Source organism: Pelmatolapia mariae, linkage group LG14 (genome assembly GCF_036321145.2).
Source record: "Pelmatolapia mariae isolate MD_Pm_ZW linkage group LG14, Pm_UMD_F_2, whole genome shotgun sequence".
NCBI lineage: Eukaryota > Metazoa > Chordata > Actinopteri > Cichliformes > Cichlidae > Pelmatolapia > Pelmatolapia mariae.
Genome location: NC_086239.1, coordinates 26,848,797 through 26,865,624, shown reverse-complemented (window position 1 = coordinate 26,865,624; position 16,828 = coordinate 26,848,797). Strand labels below are relative to the sequence as shown.

The 16,828-nt window shown below is 39.7% G+C and overlaps 3 protein-coding genes and 1 non-coding gene across 5 annotated transcripts in view; 2 read left to right on the top strand and 2 right to left on the bottom strand.

Moving 5' to 3' along the window:
• Window positions 1-2,047, top strand: part of zgc:77784 (uncharacterized protein LOC402947 homolog) — a 69,750-nt gene extending 67,703 nt beyond the window's left edge. Inside the window, exon 26 of the mRNA XM_063492461.1 lies at window positions 1,424-2,047. Coding sequence (XP_063348531.1) covers window positions 1,424-1,435 — 12 coding nt within the window. The 3' untranslated portion in view covers window positions 1,436-2,047. The remainder of the gene's footprint in view (window positions 1-1,423) is intronic.
• Window positions 2,048-8,163: 6,116 nt separating this feature from the next.
• Window positions 8,164-11,004, top strand: lim2.3 (lens intrinsic membrane protein 2.3). Its single transcript, XM_063493881.1, has 5 exons — window positions 8,164-8,249; window positions 8,892-9,084; window positions 10,375-10,524; window positions 10,612-10,746; window positions 10,822-11,004. The coding sequence occupies exons 2-5, from the start codon at window positions 8,910-8,912 to the stop codon at window positions 10,881-10,883; spliced, it is 522 nt and encodes a 173-aa protein (XP_063349951.1). The 5' UTR covers window positions 8,164-8,249; window positions 8,892-8,909; the 3' UTR covers window positions 10,884-11,004.
• A 279-nt stretch (window positions 11,005-11,283) lies between these two features.
• Window positions 11,284-16,098, bottom strand: hspa8b (heat shock protein family A (Hsp70) member 8b). Of its 2 annotated transcripts, none has more exons than XM_063493113.1 (9): window positions 15,878-16,098; window positions 14,270-14,479; window positions 13,982-14,187; window positions 13,615-13,767; window positions 12,841-13,396; window positions 12,531-12,733; window positions 12,241-12,439; window positions 11,920-12,152; window positions 11,284-11,827 (listed from the first exon to the last, which is right to left on the bottom strand). In XM_063493113.1, the coding sequence occupies exons 2-9, from the start codon at window positions 14,472-14,474 to the stop codon at window positions 11,642-11,644; spliced, it is 1,941 nt and encodes a 646-aa protein (XP_063349183.1). In that variant the 5' UTR covers window positions 14,475-14,479; window positions 15,878-16,098; the 3' UTR covers window positions 11,284-11,641. The 2 variants fall into 2 exon arrangements, with proteins under 2 accessions (XP_063349183.1, XP_063349182.1); XM_063493112.1 differs by having other exon boundaries at window positions 15,965-16,097.
• On the bottom strand, window positions 13,485-13,557 carry trnam-cau (transfer RNA methionine (anticodon CAU)). Its single transcript has one exon. It is a non-coding gene; the product is annotated as a tRNA-Met (tRNA).
• Window positions 16,099-16,828: the final 730 nt, after the last annotated feature.

The following is a 16,828-nucleotide window of genomic DNA, read 5'->3' as shown; positions in this document are numbered from 1 at the left end:
ACACTGGGGCTGATACCGCTGAACAGACATAGCCTTTATAATGTGGTGCACAGTCCGTTCAACAGCAACCTGAGGGCAGGCTGAGACAGTGAATGGCAAAAGTTTACTGCAGGTTTTGGAGGAGGGATAAAAATAGTTATGTAAAACTCAAAAAAGTACTGCAGTTTCTCAGTAAAATCTCTGAATCCAAAGTAGAAGTATGTATCTATAAGTGTGGTGATTTTTAAACTTAACCTAAAAAAGACCTAAAGACCCGTGAATAGATACAGGTGAAATAATTCTATGCTTTACCAGTGAGCATGCAACACACTCATTCCCTGAAATCTGTCTTTTTCTAATTAAAGTCACTATCTTTAGGCTTAAAAGTTTAGCCTGTTTGTTGTTTGCTCAGTCACACAGCCCTAGAGACTGCGTGACTGAGCTCTGACAGCCGCAGGTCACTAGGGAAAAAACTTCTCTGTGATTGCTCCCATAGTTTGCATAGCTAACTAACTGTGAACAGCATGACACAAACTAAAAATGCAGAATGTTTGCCTTCAAAGTTACAGTTGCACTTTTTTAAAACATGTTGGTTGCATAGACAGAGTAAAAGATGGATGTGGCTCCAGTGATGTCATCCTTGAGATTAGTATTTTTACCGATGTGACAAAGAGGAGTAGTCTGGCTGTGAAACTGCTTGCTCATTGGCTAACAACTTGTCCAACACAAGTTTCTTTCCAGTTTCACTGCCACTCAGTGTGCAGACGTGTGACTGTCTGCTAGCCACTAAAGAAATTACAAGAAGGTTTTTGGTTGCGACTAATTTCACTTTGTGACTGCCAGCAATCACTGGCCAACAGAAATAAATCAGGGGACACACACTTTTCCCAAATGACCAAGAAGGTTTGCTAACTGGTCTCTAGCCTGTGTGACTGACGCCTTAATTTTAAGGAGTGCTGCTGAAACGTCCAAATATAATCCTCTTATTTTCTAGACATCCCTCTGCCTGGTATGTCCACGATCACTTTTCAAATCTCATTTTCAGAGCATGATTTGGTGCCTGTTATTGAGATATGATTCAATATATCTGGTGTATATATTTTTTTCAGAGTCTTTGGGAAATAAAATGTAATATAGTTGGGAACATTTAAGAAATACATCTAAAAAAAACCATAATGTCATCTGAGTTATTGTTTTTGGGATTCCTCAAAGTATATTAATTTTAGCAATTTGTCTTTTTTAAACAGTTTTTTAAAGAATGAGCAGATTTCATACACTACCTACTAAACAACTGCTGATAAAATATCATATATAGCCTCAGCTTTCAAAAAAAATCATTCAATCATTCAGGCTCATGCTTGTTGTAAACTGTATTTAAATGATGTTGATCTGTGCAGTCATACACTGTTGTCCCATTAATCTCTGTTGTGTCTTTCCTTTCCAGAATCTCATGTAGACAGTCGCCGATTACGCCATGTGACACCGTCCATTTTTCCACCCTGATTTCCTGTCTTTGCGAACCATCAATCTGTTGCCATGGTATCTTCTGAAAAACTGAAGACAAAAGGGAAAGTGTCGAGGCTTGCCATCTGCCTTTTCACAAACTATTTCTATTCTTTTTTTAATCTTATTTTAGTGATTTAATCTTTCTTTTTTGTGATTTCCTTTACTCCTCCTCTGTGTATATAGACATCTTTCCAATTTTTTTAAAAGATATGGTTAAATATATTACAAAAATCTGCGGATCTGCGGGAAAATATTGTATTTTTAAGAAATTGTGGGGGTGGGTAGGGTTGAATCCAAGTATTACATTGTTGTACAGCTGATTATTGAATGTATCTTCTGTTTACTCCTGAACCATCAAACCATAATGATGCGAGACGTCACGAGGCAGATAATGTGCTAATAACCCATCATGTCGGTGTGCGTGCGCGTGCATGTGTGTCGTGTTTGTGTGTGCTACTGTTTTTTCTGTAATCTTTGTGTGACTGTGTACTGTGGTACTCCTGTAGATCACCGGTGTGTTCATTTTTAAACCGACCAATAAAGCATTTGTTAGAAAAACGTTTCCATCCATCTCTGAGTTATACTGAATGATGGTGATCTGTGCACATCGTGCACTCGGCCCTCTTTATGTGCATACATGAGTAAGCGTTGATTTAATGCCGTATTTTTGCTTTTCGATAACGATACCCACAGTCATCATTAAAGAGTCACCAAACTGTGTTTAACGGCCAAACTCATAATGAGTATTTGGTAGCGAAAGATCAAAATAAAAACCTTATTAAATCCAAGCGAGTCTGAAGGGTTCATATGAGACAAGAAATTTACCATGAAGTTAAAAAGCTATGCTAAATCAAGCATATAAATTATTAATTAAACAGCACACATTTTCTAAATGTTTAAGTGGAATGAAATGTGTGCTTTCTTTTGTTCTTTCTCTCCAGGATGCAGGAGCTTTGCTGTGTGATACAATAGTATCCCGAGAAGACTGCTGCTGTGAATTGGCTTTGTGTAAATAAAATAAATTATTAACACCTGCAAAGCTTCTCCTCATCCTCACCTGTATGTTGTGTTTTACTTAAATTAGTACATCTCAGCAGTACTCACACAGTAAACTGAGGTGATAAACAGTAATATATGCACTAATCAGTAAACAACAATATGCTTGCATTTAGTTTAAAGCCGCTAATATGGGAATGTTTGTGAATGTTTATCTTTAAGATTACCTTTTTGATCAAACTTATCGGTGGAGCTGGATTGTGGGACTCTCAACCATTCTTGGTACAGCCGCAGGAGGAAAAAAAGAGGTTTGGGAGCACAGTACAACCAAAATTATTGCAGCGGTGTGAAATGAACTTGATCTCACTGCCTTTGAAATGGTCGATTGAAAAATGGGGATCAGGTCTGTGCGACTACTCTTAGCTGATGTCTTTAAATAACTTTGGAGCATCGAGATGATGATAGAACAGCAACAAGGTTGAACAAGATTGCATGGGATCCTTTTGACAGTTACATGAAATCTGTTTGTGATATTATGGCAATTGACATCTGTTGCTGTCTACATGCACAGAAATTTGCATTAATGTGAATTCTGCAAAGCAATGTATCTGCAAAGTAACACAGACCACTTATTTTTATGTAGTGTATGAATATTACCAATTAGGGACCAGCTGAGTCAAGTCCCCAATTGCAGATAGGTTGTGTTCATCGGTACAGTCTGACTCAGAGTGAATGTGTTGGCAATTCATCTGCATTTATAAATAAGATGGCAATTAGTCGCAAACTTTCACCAATCTGCACAAGAGCAACTGCAGTCAGTCCAAGTTAGACTGTAATTGTTTACACAGAGGTTGCTTCCCACCAGGCGACCTGTGCAACCTTGCGATCAAAAATGATCTCCCATGAGCATGCAACACCCTCAGCCTCTGGGTAAACAGTTGGTCGCTGCGAGTATTTGCAAAATGCTGAAAGATTCGATGCAGTAACCAACAGACACCTGCCAACTTTTCCTAGTTGCTTGGAGGTTACTGCCCTACTTTTTCTCTAGTGTGACTAGGCCAGTAATTATGGCTGTAGGCTCAGGCCACTGGAGGAACTCCAGTGCACTGAGAATTTCTTAACTCCCTTTGTTTTCCCTATGAGGCTGCTGCATGTCATTAACATGTTGTATAGTGTGCATTATTGTCCTGTTATATGTTGTCTCTTTATGCTTCTCTTATCTTTTATCCCCTTTGCCTTATCCTTTCATTCAGTCAGTTCCTGTTAAAGGACAGTTTTTTCTCCCCACTGTTGCCAAGTGCTTGCCGACTGAATTCAATTGTTCTCAATTTAGTCTTGTTTATCTACAGCTAATGCATAACAACAGTCCTCTCAAGGTCCCTTGGAAGTCTATACATTGCCTGGCTGACCTTGTGAACTATAAAAATAAATTCGAACCAAACTGAAAGAAATCATCTTGGACTTTGTATGTTTAAATAATGATTGATAACGATTAAAGACACCCTGAATAATTTAAACACAACCATTTTGTAATGCAAGCAATGTGATCAGGAGAAGGTTTTAAAGAGCAAAGTGAGGAAAAAGGAAAATGGCAGAGGAGTAAATTACAGTTTTTTCCACCACAGCGAAATGTCCCTGAGGTTTGAATGAACTTGGATATTGTTATATCATGCTCCCTGTAAAATGTCTAATACTTCATACTGTATGTGATTTGACACCTTCTACGGATTGCAGTATTCTGAAAATGCCTGTTTTTGAATGCGGTTTAATGAGAGGAGGAAGCCTTCATCTTTCTGTATGTCTCCTGAAACGTGACAGCAGCGAGATATAAAAGGCTTTTCCTCGTGTCTGCACCGTCATCTGCTGCATGTGCCTCTTTTGTGCAGATCTTATTAGTGGAAGTACTACAGTGTTTTGGCAGGGAGACAGTGGATGGCGTGGAAAGCGAGTTGGACTCCATTGCCTTCGGCAAATACACGCTGGGTCCCACCAGGCTAGGATGATAATGGTAATCCGATGCAATTTGAATGGGTTATGCAATTTAGAAGGGTTCGACAAATTTATGCTTTTAGCCCTGTAGCGTGGATTAGGGTCTCTGTGGTTTGCTGACCCCTCCCACACGCACACAGGCTCAGTTTGTAAAAGAGACCACTTCACATGTATCTAAAAATGTACAACATTAGGTCGACAGTAGATTTGTCATTTTCTGCTGTAGAAAGATATTTTCCCTTGTTGGAAATTTAGTGCTCTCTTCTTGTCTATATAAAAAAGTGCACGTGCATAATAACTATAATATGAACAACTGGAAATTGGAGCACAAAGTGTCTGTGATGTACGAGCAAAAGTAGCCCATCTTGAATAGGGACTGAAGATGAATTTGAAGAAGCTTTCCCAGATTAAGGTAAAAACAGTTTAAGTGTTGAGACCTGTTCATGCATCAATGTGTACACAACAGAGTGCTTCAGTTAACATTAGCGAACACTATTTTTTGTATAGGGGATTTTTAATATGTGAAGGGCAATAGTAAAAATCCTCTAAGATTTGTGTAAGTGTTTCTTTTGTCTGCCAAATTATTTTTGATCAATGTGGGATTAATTGTCACGATCTGCAGGCGCACATCATAGATTTGAAGTGAGGACCCAAAAGCGGACAGTAGGACTAAATTTAATCAAAGCAAACCACATTTTAAGGCTGCACAAAATCAAACAAAATACAAAACAAAAGGCAAAAGGAGACACAGCCTTTCACTAACACTAAACTGGGAAGAAACTAAACACTAAGGATGTGAAACACGAAACCTGAAGCCGAGAACGTGGAACATGGATGAGACACATTGGGGGAGAACTAACGATCTGGCAGAGGACAAGAGGAGACTGGGAAGAGACACTGAGAGATGACAGGGAAACAGACAACTTAGCAATGAGACAAGACTGACTTCACAGGGAGGCATCAATGACTAACACAGGAAACAAGACACAAGAGGATGGGGAACAATGAGGGAGGAATTATTCTAACACAATGTATAACAGAAGAAGACTAAATATACCAAGGGGATAACTACAAGAAACAATATACACATTATACAACCGTAGGATTCATAAGCAAACAAAACTAGAAAACCCACTAAACTCAAAACGCTGGGTCACAGACCCGGGACTATGACATTAATACATTAACCTTACTTACTGTATGGAGCATTGGATACCCAAACTGCAATGTAAACCTAATATGGGAAGGTAAGTTAGTGTGCATTTAAGAGAAAATTAAGAGTACAGCACATTGGTATATTTCTGCAAGTCAAAATGCAGCTAATGAGTCAGTGTTTGGTGCAAGATTAAATAAAATGCACCACCTAGTGGTAATAACTGAGTCAAGCAAGTGATGGCCTTTGACTCAGTTATTACTCAGTTACTATTACTATTTACCTTTTCCTTTACATGGTTCACAGTAAATGCTCGAGAACTTAAATGTGTGAATGTCTTTTGTGAAATTAGGATTAAATTCAGAACAGGTCCACTTGTATTTATAGCAACTAAAAGTACAGACATATTGGCTTGTTGCCCTTTGAAGCTCATTGTCAAGGGGGATATAAAAATAAACTGCTGCTGTGCTACTTGATTGAAGATGTCACAGCAGCAGACATATTAATACCAACACATTTAACATGGGTTCAGCCTTTGAGTTTTATAGTTTGCATTAAAACCTAAATTTGCTCTGAATAAACATAAATATGTTAAAAAGGGTTTGTGTAAATCATAATAAAATGATTGAAATGCAAACAATCCTCAAACAAAATGTTTCATAAATGGATTTTATCCTATTCTCGTGCTACCAGTGGCCCTGTGCAGGCCAAGCTCACTAATGAACAATGTTGAACCAGGCTGCTGAATCCATTTTCATTGTGTACACCTGTGTGTGCTCTAAATGACCTCCATGGAAATAGCCAGTGACTCTGACTAAAGAAATTAAATAACCACCTTTACATAAACTCCACCCACTTATTTTCTTACACATTATGCTTAAATAAATTCCATCATTGTTCAGCATGACTCAAACTATTAACTACTGTTAATTAACTACTATTGTCATGTTTTTATAGCTCTGTTATGTGGGCTTAAACAAGATTTGGATACACCAGATGGGACAGAGCTGAGATTGATATAAAATATGATTTCCCTTTAAGGAAGTTAAATTGTTTACATCTTTTTCATTATCTTATGTATTTTATCTTGTTTATTTTTAGAGAGATTGTGCTGAGTTTTTAACAATTTAGGCGTCTCCTCATGAGCCTAAATCTACATGTACATATCACAGTGTGACAGTTTCCCTAATGTCCTTATAAAAAAAGCTCAAAGGGTTTGTTTTTTTTATTGTGTTCTGAATAAGTAACTGTACCAATAAATAATTAGTTCAGTTGCGTGCTACGTTAACGTCTGCATTAACTCTTTCCACCTTGGACACCTGCTAGGCGTAACCCTTGTTTGTCTTTTCTGAACTGAGTGGTTTCTGTCATATTTCCGACCTGCCTCCAGAACAAAGTGACTCGGTGTGCATCACAAGTTATTAAGGGTGGCTACGCCTAACTGGGGAACCCACTGGAAAAAGCCTGAAACCTATTTTGCTTTTTGGCCTTCATTCGATACTGAGATGTCAAAACACACCATTAACAATACCGGAAAGGAAGAGCGAAGACAAGAAACATGCCAGACTTGGAATGACTTTGCTTTGCTTTACTGTTTTATTTCAAACTCTTGGAAAACAAACTCTTCATAATTGGCCCTCTGATTGTGCTCCTGATTAGAAACTCATCTGTCCTGACTCTTTCAACAGTAACACCTTTTCGTATAGAATATGCTACACTATCAAGCAACCAAATGAAATATTAATTTCTGACACGCAACCCTCTCTTTTACAGCCCGCTCTTTCTGCCAGGTGCTACAGCAAAGATAAACCACTTGTGCTGCAGCGTCTTCACCCACATTATACAGTTTTATTAGCCACACTCATCACACTTTCATGTCAACTGCATGCATATGGTCCAGCAATTTATTTTGTTTATTTCATCTATAATTAAATGAATTCCTCTGGGCTTGCTAGTGCTAAATATATATATATATATATATATATATATATAAAAATAATAATATTAATTTAGATGATCATAATTTGTACTTTCAACATTTTAATGGAACTAAAATGATGATGAGATAGTTGATTTATCATCTATGTTATGAGCCTTATAAAAGTTTTTGTGAGGTGTACAATTTGAATTTCATGAAAGTCTATATCAAAGAGAGAAAGACCCCAATATTTATTAAAAACAAAACTTTAACATGTGAATAACGGGCAAAATGATTTACCAAAGTCACATTACATAATTCAACACTGCAGAGGATTCTGTTTCTACATTTTGCACTATGTTAAATAATCTCTCTTTCAGCAGTACTATGGTTGAGCAGCGCAGGCCACGGGTTTACTGTGTATGGTTGTGGAGCGTTTTGAATTAAAAGCCCTGTGTCATCAGTATTGCCGAGATGTGCGCAGCGCTTTAACGGTTTTGTATTTTCAGCAGATTCCCTAAAACACAAAACTCATCCTCTGTGATTGGTTGTGGCTCAGCATGCTCCATTGTTCCATCAGCCCGTTTGTTCGCTTGGTTTCCTATGCACAAACAAAACTTTCCTGCCATCCCGGGCAATATTGGGCTCCTCTGTGCTTTGACAACCCGAATTATTGGAATCTCTGACTTTTTCTAAGAGGAAAAAGAGGTATGTGATCAATATGGAAACAGTGCAATTAACTGTATTTTGTATGGAGTAAGAAAGAGTTTTTTTAAATGTTGTTTGAATTGAGCTCAGTGGGTGAATCCTTGTTTCTCTTAAATTTCACTTCAATTAAATTTAAAACAGAGTGGAAAAGCCCACTTTATATAAAATATTTAAACAATATGCCATGTGTTATGGATGCACCACTGAATCTAGATGGAATAAAATTCCTGAGCTCGTGTGCATCATTTACACACTGTTCACTGTACCATGTTTGGCAGACTTGGGTATAATTTAACATAAATATATCTGGCTTTGAAAAATGTTTATCAGCCCTGCATGTGCTTTTAAAGATATAGACACTTCCTGCTGCAGCAGAGTTAGAGGTTAATGATTGTCAGATTGAGCTTGCTGCTTGTCCATGTCTTATAAGACAGTTCTTTTTTTCTTTTTCATATACATGCAATCAGATCTGTCTATAGCTCCAGCATCATATTTGTGGCATCCTGCTGAATGTATTTAGATATTGTTTTATTCATGCTCACTGTTACTCCTCTCTGTAACAGGAAGTACTTGCTCTAATTGGTATAGCTGGGGCTCAGATGTGGTGGTGAGGCCTTGACCTGTTTTCTGTCTACGTGTCAGTCAGTGTTTTTTGGCAGGATGTACAGCTTCATGGGAGGTGGGTTGTTCTGTGCCGGAGTTGGGAACATACTCCTCATTGTCTCCACGGCAACTGACTACTGGATGCAGTATCGGCACTCCAGCAATTACATGCACCAGGGCCTGTGGCGGTACTGTGTGCCCGGGAAATGCATGACACATACAGACAGTATTGGTAAGACCTGCTGGTTGTCTTACACTGCATGTCTACAGACAGGCATATCCTCATTAATACATCTTAAATGCTCACAATTAGTCCAGAGCCTTGATCAACAGTGGAATACTTCTCCTTTGGACTTCATGAGTATGGAGGACCAAAACTTCCAAAATAAAATAAAATAAAATACTTAATGAATAAATTGGTGTTACAATAAAAGCTGAAAAAAATAATAATTTCTTTGTTATTTAATCAATATATTTTGTTAGTTCCAATTTTCACTATGGTTACTTCCTTTGAGTTCATGGGTATGGAAGATTGAAACTTAAAAACCCAAACTGAAAAAAAAAAAACCCAAAATGTAAAAATAAAAATAAATTAATCAATAAAATCAATAAATGACTCACTGACTAAAAAAATCACAGTAAATGAAGAAATAATTCATATAGCCATTAACTAATTAACTAATTGTAAAATGCCAAAACATTTATGCTTTAAATAGCACCAGCAATTATTTATCTCTAAAATTAAGCGGTTAATAACATTTATTAATGAATATACATACATTCATTTTAAAAACATTTCCCCTTTCCTTTTTACCTCTGTTTGGATAAATATAAAATTATTTGACTTAGAAACCCACCCTGAGAAAACATCACATCTACACTTCTTTATGTGCACTCATAAAAGCGTGCACAGTCCAGACAAACTGCTTTATTTGTTGGCAAACATTTCTGAACCTAGTGTTGATCGATAAATAAAAAAACTCCAAAAAAACACCCTGAACCCACAACATATTTTGATGTTTAGTAATGAAGTAGGAATGCGGGGAGTGATGTAAAAAGAGCATTAAAAAATAAGGGAAATACTTCAAAATTGAAAATAATATATTAAAGACGTGAAAGGCTTGCATTGAATTATTTATTCATTTATTTTTGGCTTTGGCACTTTCAGTCCTCCATAAAGTGGGACTGCAAAATTGTGCTTCCACCTCAAGTAGGTTGGGAGTCACACTAGTGGCACAGATGTTATTAGGAAATCTATTTTTGGTGGGGAGCCTGTGTGTGAGAGTTCTTCATATGCTTTTATTTGCACCAGCCACACAACATAAAACAGCTTTCCATTTTCTCTCTTACTTCATCAAATTTTTTGACATGCACTAGATGGCAAGCTAGATCTGTCTCCTACATTAGGACAAGCACAAATACAGGCGACATATAACTTCACAAACTGAATGTGTAACAGAGAATAAACACACTTCTAAAGTCTGCATTTATTAAGTCTGGCCTGTCTTGCTCTGGCTCACAGCATACTGGGATGCCACCCGGGCCTTCATGATCCTTTCCCTGCTGGCTTGTTTCATTGGCATTGTGATTGGCGTCATGGCCTTCATCCACTACTCCTCCTTTGACGGGTTTGACAAGACATTTGCAGCTGGCATCCTCTTCTTTATCTCCTGTGAGCTCCTCACATGCAGTCATATACAAGCTTTCCTGGTATAGCAGAGATTAGCACCTCCGGTACTTATGCTATCTTTTTGTGCAGGCTTCTTTGTTTTGCTGGCGATGGCTGTATACACAGGGGTGACGGTGAACTACTACGGCAAACGCTATGGCAGCTGGCGATTCTCCTGGTCCTATATAATGGGCTGGGTGGCAGTGGTGCTCACGTTCTTCTCAGGTTCGGATCTCATGATGCTTTAAGTGTTATGTGTTTTTTATTTTTTACTGAACTATTTACCCTACCCTGTTTCAGGTATCTTCTACATGTGTGCCTACCGGATGCACGAATGCCCAAGAAACTCTAACTCGCGCTGACCTGTCGAACACTTCAACATATGTTCTCACACGTGTACCACCAATGGTCCATAACCTGCGACCAAGAGGAACCAATACACCCCCATGAACTTTCCAACATCTTCTTAAATAGTCACGACTAAGCAAAATAAATGAGAAAAATGTTGTTGCCTGTCTTGTCTCTGCTCTATTATTGTGCACACTATCAGGACAAGCAAATAAACTTTGATGGTAAACTACCCACAAAAACACAAAGGAAGCCTTGATAAACTACAAGCATATCTGCTTAGTCACCGGCTTTGATGCAGTTTCAGATTTAAACGTGCAGGCTGAAAGCCATGCCTGAGAAAACACTCCATAGTGCTGCTCAAATTCACAGAAAAGCTTTGAGGTAATGAATAAATGACTCGGAAATCATGAAAATATTTCATTTGGTTTTATTTAGCTAATCGTTGTACAATAAGCAACAGTTTTAGCTTCATATATCAACCAAGAAAAACATTGGGAATGCAAATGTGAACTATCTTAACTCAAAGGAACTTCACTGCCAAGAGAGACTGTTAATCAATAAAGTCACAGTGCAGATACAGCCTTAAGCCTGGCATACAAAACAAAGTTTAAAAAAAGAAGAAGAAAAAAGTCAAAACAGTCAACAGAGAATGGAAATTAATGGTTTTGAGTATTTAGATAATGCTGCGATAACATGAATGGTGTTACTCTCACACGAACGTTTCAAGAGCAAAGGGAACAGGCTCATGCACATCTGTTCAAGCTGCGGCTTAGTCGACCTCCTCGATGGTGGGGCCGGAGGATCCTCCTCCTCCAGGAGCAGCACCACCCCCGGGGAAGCCGCTGGGCATCCCCCCTGGAACCCCACCTGCATTTTGGTACAGCTTGGTCATGATGGGGTTGCACAGCTTCTCCAGCTCTTTCTGCTGATGTTCAAACTCATCTTTTTCTGCGGTCTGTAGAAAAGTTACAAGAGGGAGTCAAATGCAAGTTTATCCTGAGCATTTGTTTTCAAGGTTTCTAATCACAGTTCAGCACAAACTCATACCTGGTTTCTATCCAGCCAGCTGATGACCTCGTTACATTTATCCAAAATCTTCTGTTTGTCTTCGTCACTGATCTTGGCCTTTAGCTTCTCATCCTCCACAGTGGACTTCATGTTGAAGGCGTAAGACTCCAGACCGTTCTTGGCAGTGACCTTCTCTCTTTGCACGTCGTCCTCAGCCTTGTACTTCTCAGCTTCCTGGACCATGCGCTCGATGTCCTCTTTGCTCAAGCGACCTGAGTAGCAGAGCAAAAAGATGACTTAATTGCAAAGAACTCGATTTTCACAATCAGGATACAGTGCTACAGTTTACTTCCTAGTTACCTTTGTCATTGGTGATTGTGATCTTGTTCTCCTTGCCGGTGCTCTTGTCGACTGCAGACACATTCATAATGCCGTTGGCGTCGATATCGAATGTCACCTCAATCTGTGGAACCCCACGTGGGGCTGGCGGGATTCCGGTGAGCTCAAATTTCCCCAAGAGGTTGTTGTCTTTTGTCATCGCTCTTTCACCCTCAAACACCTGATAACAAAACATCAAAAAAGCATTTTCAATGTTTCAGTCTTCCATTTAAGTAAACAAATGGAAGAGGGGACTGAGGTTGTAGTTTTACCTGAATGAGCACACCAGGCTGGTTGTCTGAATAGGTCGTAAAGGTTTGGGTCTGCTTTGTGGGGATTGTGGTGTTTCTCTTGATTAGCACAGTCATGACTCCTCCAGCAGTCTCGATGCCCAGAGACAAGGGGGTCACATCCAGCAGCAGGAGATCCTGCACATTCTCAGATTTGTCACCTGCCAAAATGGCTGCCTGCACAGCTGCAGAAAAAAAAGAAAAGTGAAATCAAGTTTTAAAATGTTGCTCATTAGTAGCTCTGTAGTGCAAGACAGTTGTTGTTCTATTTCTAAGCACACAGGGGCCATACCTGCACCGTAGGCCACTGCCTCATCAGGGTTAATGCTCTTATTGAGTTCCTTCCCATTGAAGAAATCTTGCAGGAGCTTCTGGATCTTGGGAATACGAGTAGAACCCCCCACTAATACAATGTCATGGATTTGGGCCTTATCCATCTTGGCATCACGGAGAGCCTTTTCCACAGGCTCCAGGGTTCCTCGGAACAGATCTGCGTTCAGCTCCTCAAACCGGGCTCTGGTGATGGAGGTGTAGAAATCGATGCCCTCGTACAGAGAGTCGATTTCAATGCTAGCCTGAGTGCTGGATGACAGGGTGCGCTTGGCCCTCTCACATGCCGTGCGCAGACGACGCACCGCCCTCTTGTTGTCGCTAATGTCTTTTTTGTACTTCCGTTTGAACTCGGAGATGAAGTGGTTCACCATGCGGTTGTCAAAGTCTTCACCGCCCAAGTGAGTGTCACCCGCTGTGGACTTCACTTCAAATATGCCGTCTTCAATTGTCAGGATCGAGACGTCAAATGTGCCGCCGCCCAGATCGAAGATGAGAACATTTCTCTCTGATCCAACCTAAAAATGTAGCGTTTAATCGTAATTTGTAGATTTAAGATAAGATAACCTTTATTAGTCCCACACGTGGGAAATTTGTTAAAACATCTGCCCCGTGTGAGGCTCGAACTCACGACCTTCAGATTATGAGACTGACGCGCTGCCTACTGCGCCAACGAGGCCTGTGAATTTAACAATTTTTTTGGCTTTCTACACAACATCAAAATACTCTAGCATACCTTTTTGTCCAGGCCATAAGCAATGGCAGCAGCGGTGGGCTCATTGATGATACGAAGGACATTAAGCCCAGAAATGGTCCCTGCATCTTTGGTGGCCTGGCGCTGAGAGTCGTTGAAGTAGGCAGGCACAGTCACTACGGCACTTGTTACCATCTGGAAAAAGCAAACAGTAGCTTAGAAATTTTAATAAGACTATCAATGAGAACTGTGATGAGCAGGTTTTTCTAGTTAATTTTAAACCAGGAGGTATCTAGGCTGTTAAAGTAAACATGACACAAGCAGTGCAGCCTACTGTTGACATTTCTGTGTCTTGCTGAGAAAGAGAGACTTAAAATAAAAGATTATGAATCTTTTTGTTCAGAAGTACCTTGCCAAGGTATGCTTCTGCAATCTCCTTCATTTTAAGCAGCACCATGGAGGAGATCTCCTCTGGGTAAAACGTCTTGGTCTCACCCTTGTATTCCACCTTTACTTTGGGTCGTGAAGCATCATTGATCACTGTAAAGGGCCAATGTTTCATGTCTGACTGGACAACGCTGTCATCAAACCGGCGTCCAATGAGACGTTTGGCATCTGGGAAGCAATAAAGGATTAATACGCAGAAACATCAAAGCTCATCTTCTATTCTTGACTTTTCTAGGGAAAAAAAGCATACCAAATATTGTGTTGTTTGGGTTCAAGGCCACTTGGTTCTTGGCTGCATCCCCAATCAGCCTCTCCGTGTCAGTGAATGCAACATAACTGGGTGTGGTCCTGTTTCCCTGGTCATTGGCAATGATTTCCACTTTGCCATGCTGAAAAACTCCTACACAGGAGTAGGTAGTGCCCAGGTCAATACCAACTGCTGGTCCCTTGGACATGGTTCCTAAGAATAAGATCATTATTTATAGTTGTTAATCATAAACTGGCACTAAAGTGACAGTGTGGATTCGTGGCAGATGAGTAACTTAAGCTCTAAGCACTGGTGGGGTGAGGATACCATGATGCACTCTTGTAGTATGGGGTAATGAGGCTATTATCAGAGTCTGAGCTGTTCAAACAAATGGTTTCAGTGAAAGTTAAGTCCACCACACCTGTTACTAGGCCTCCTCCTTTCTGAGAACTTGGTATTAAGTGCCTTTATTACATTAACAAGGAACGTCAGGAAAGCATGGGCCTCTTCCAAGAATAAGGTATTTGGACACTTATAATCAAAATCTAAATTTTTATCTCTGTGTTTTTAGTGTGCAGACTGCTGCTGGTCTAACAAGAATGTGCCATCCAAAATCACCTCTAGTGGCCATTACAAGACACTAATATTCTATATTCTGTTTTATAATCTCAAAAATATAAACTACAAAAGGGATTCTCTATCAATACATTTCTGAGTGAAACTGCGTGGAAAATATTGGGAAAACAGATAAACAGGAAAAGCCATGTTTACTGTTGCTACAGTAGCAGATTACCAACACACTGTAATGATACCCTAATCTTAAACCACATGGGAGGTCATTATAACAAACTTTTCATGCCAGTGGGTGGCTGGGTTCCTCCTGTGGGGCATGCTGCCAGTAGTGGTGCAGCAGAAATGTGGAGACTGGCAGTTTGATAAGAGCCAGGGCTTTATGGCTTGGGTTAGCAAAATGTAAAGTAGAGCTGATTGATATATAAATATATATATATGGACTATGGTTAACAGTGGGTTGATTTTAGCTATGATTTATTACAGTCCGCATGAACATTTCTATATTGATAAAGATAATGATGATGACGGGTAGGTTTTAGCTTGCATTTTTAATTTGCAAAATATGACAACTTATACAGGTGCTTGCTTTGGATAATGCAAAGCAACTTTATTTGCAAATTGCACTGACTCTTGTTTATACTGATGTGCTTCCCTAACACTGTTTATGGACACTGCATTGCATTTGTTTTGGGAGTGATGATGGGAAAGAGTGACTGTGCAGCAGCAAGTCCATGCCAATCTATCAGCAGCAGTGCGAGTGGGCGTGCCCTTTCATATTTCAGAAGCCTGCGAACTTTCTGGATCTTTCTCCCCACTTTATGTAACTTTAACGCATATTAGAAACTTCATCCCGACAGTTTTGAGTAAGACGGAACATGCAGCAGCAGTAGCAGTTTATACCTGTTGTTTGTCATTTTAACTGTCAAGCATCCTATCGGTTAAGCTAGACTTAACATGCATACTTAAGGATGTGTGGCAGTAAGATAAGCCTAATAACAAAACAACAGCAAAAAAAGCACCAACTAGTTTAGATGTTACCTTAAAACACTGCAGCCGTTAATGATGTTAACGTGACGCTAACCACTTGACGTCAGCATGCCACACGCTTCTCCTCTCTATACTCACCTCTGTTGTTTTCCTACTGTGGCGCAGGTTGCCTTCGCCCTGAGTGACTGGGTGTGACGGGTCCTGATCCCCGCTATCAGTCAGTAGTGTGTGTGTATGTGTGTGGGAGCGGCCGGACCTCCTCAATATTATTCCCACTCCGAACTCTCTAGAACACAGGAGGAGCGATGCTGGCCAATCCTCTCCCGTCAGTTTCAACTGCCTCGACCAGCGGTCCAATTAAAAATACCGTCAGCAGATTTCCAAAGCAGTTGCTATCAGGAAAATACAGAGAGTGAAAAAAAAAACTAAAGTTGAAGTTTCGTTTCTAGCAATTACTAGCAAACTCACTGAGGAGAATGATCCAGCAGTGCCAAACAGTTTCTGGTTTATTCCACAGATTCCCGCCTCAGGTACTCCTGAAGGAGTTATTTTGATTGCTGGAGTTACCTGATATGGCGTCCTGGGCAAAAGTGATCTTGTAGGCACCTTTTCCCTCTTTGTTCATTGTGAAAATTTGCTAGATTTAAGCACACAAACTTGCTATCAGTAGTCTTTGTGTCATTATAAAAATCTTTCCGCGTTACAAATATTTCTTGGATTCAACTATACCTAATTCAGCCATTCACACCAACCGCTTAATTTCACTGGTTGATTTTGCAGCATTTAACTTTTCAAAGCAAGCTTAATTTTTAGATCCTAAAAAACAGATCTGACCAGACCATTGCATTAAACTTGATTTAGACTTCTCAAGGAAAGCTATCATTCGCTCATGAGGAGGTACTCTTCAGGTTAAGTGGAAGGTTACAGCAAAGGGTTAAAAGGAGTTTCCAGTTACATCTAAGAATCATAGTTTATTAGGCATTAGGCAACAAGTGTACTTGT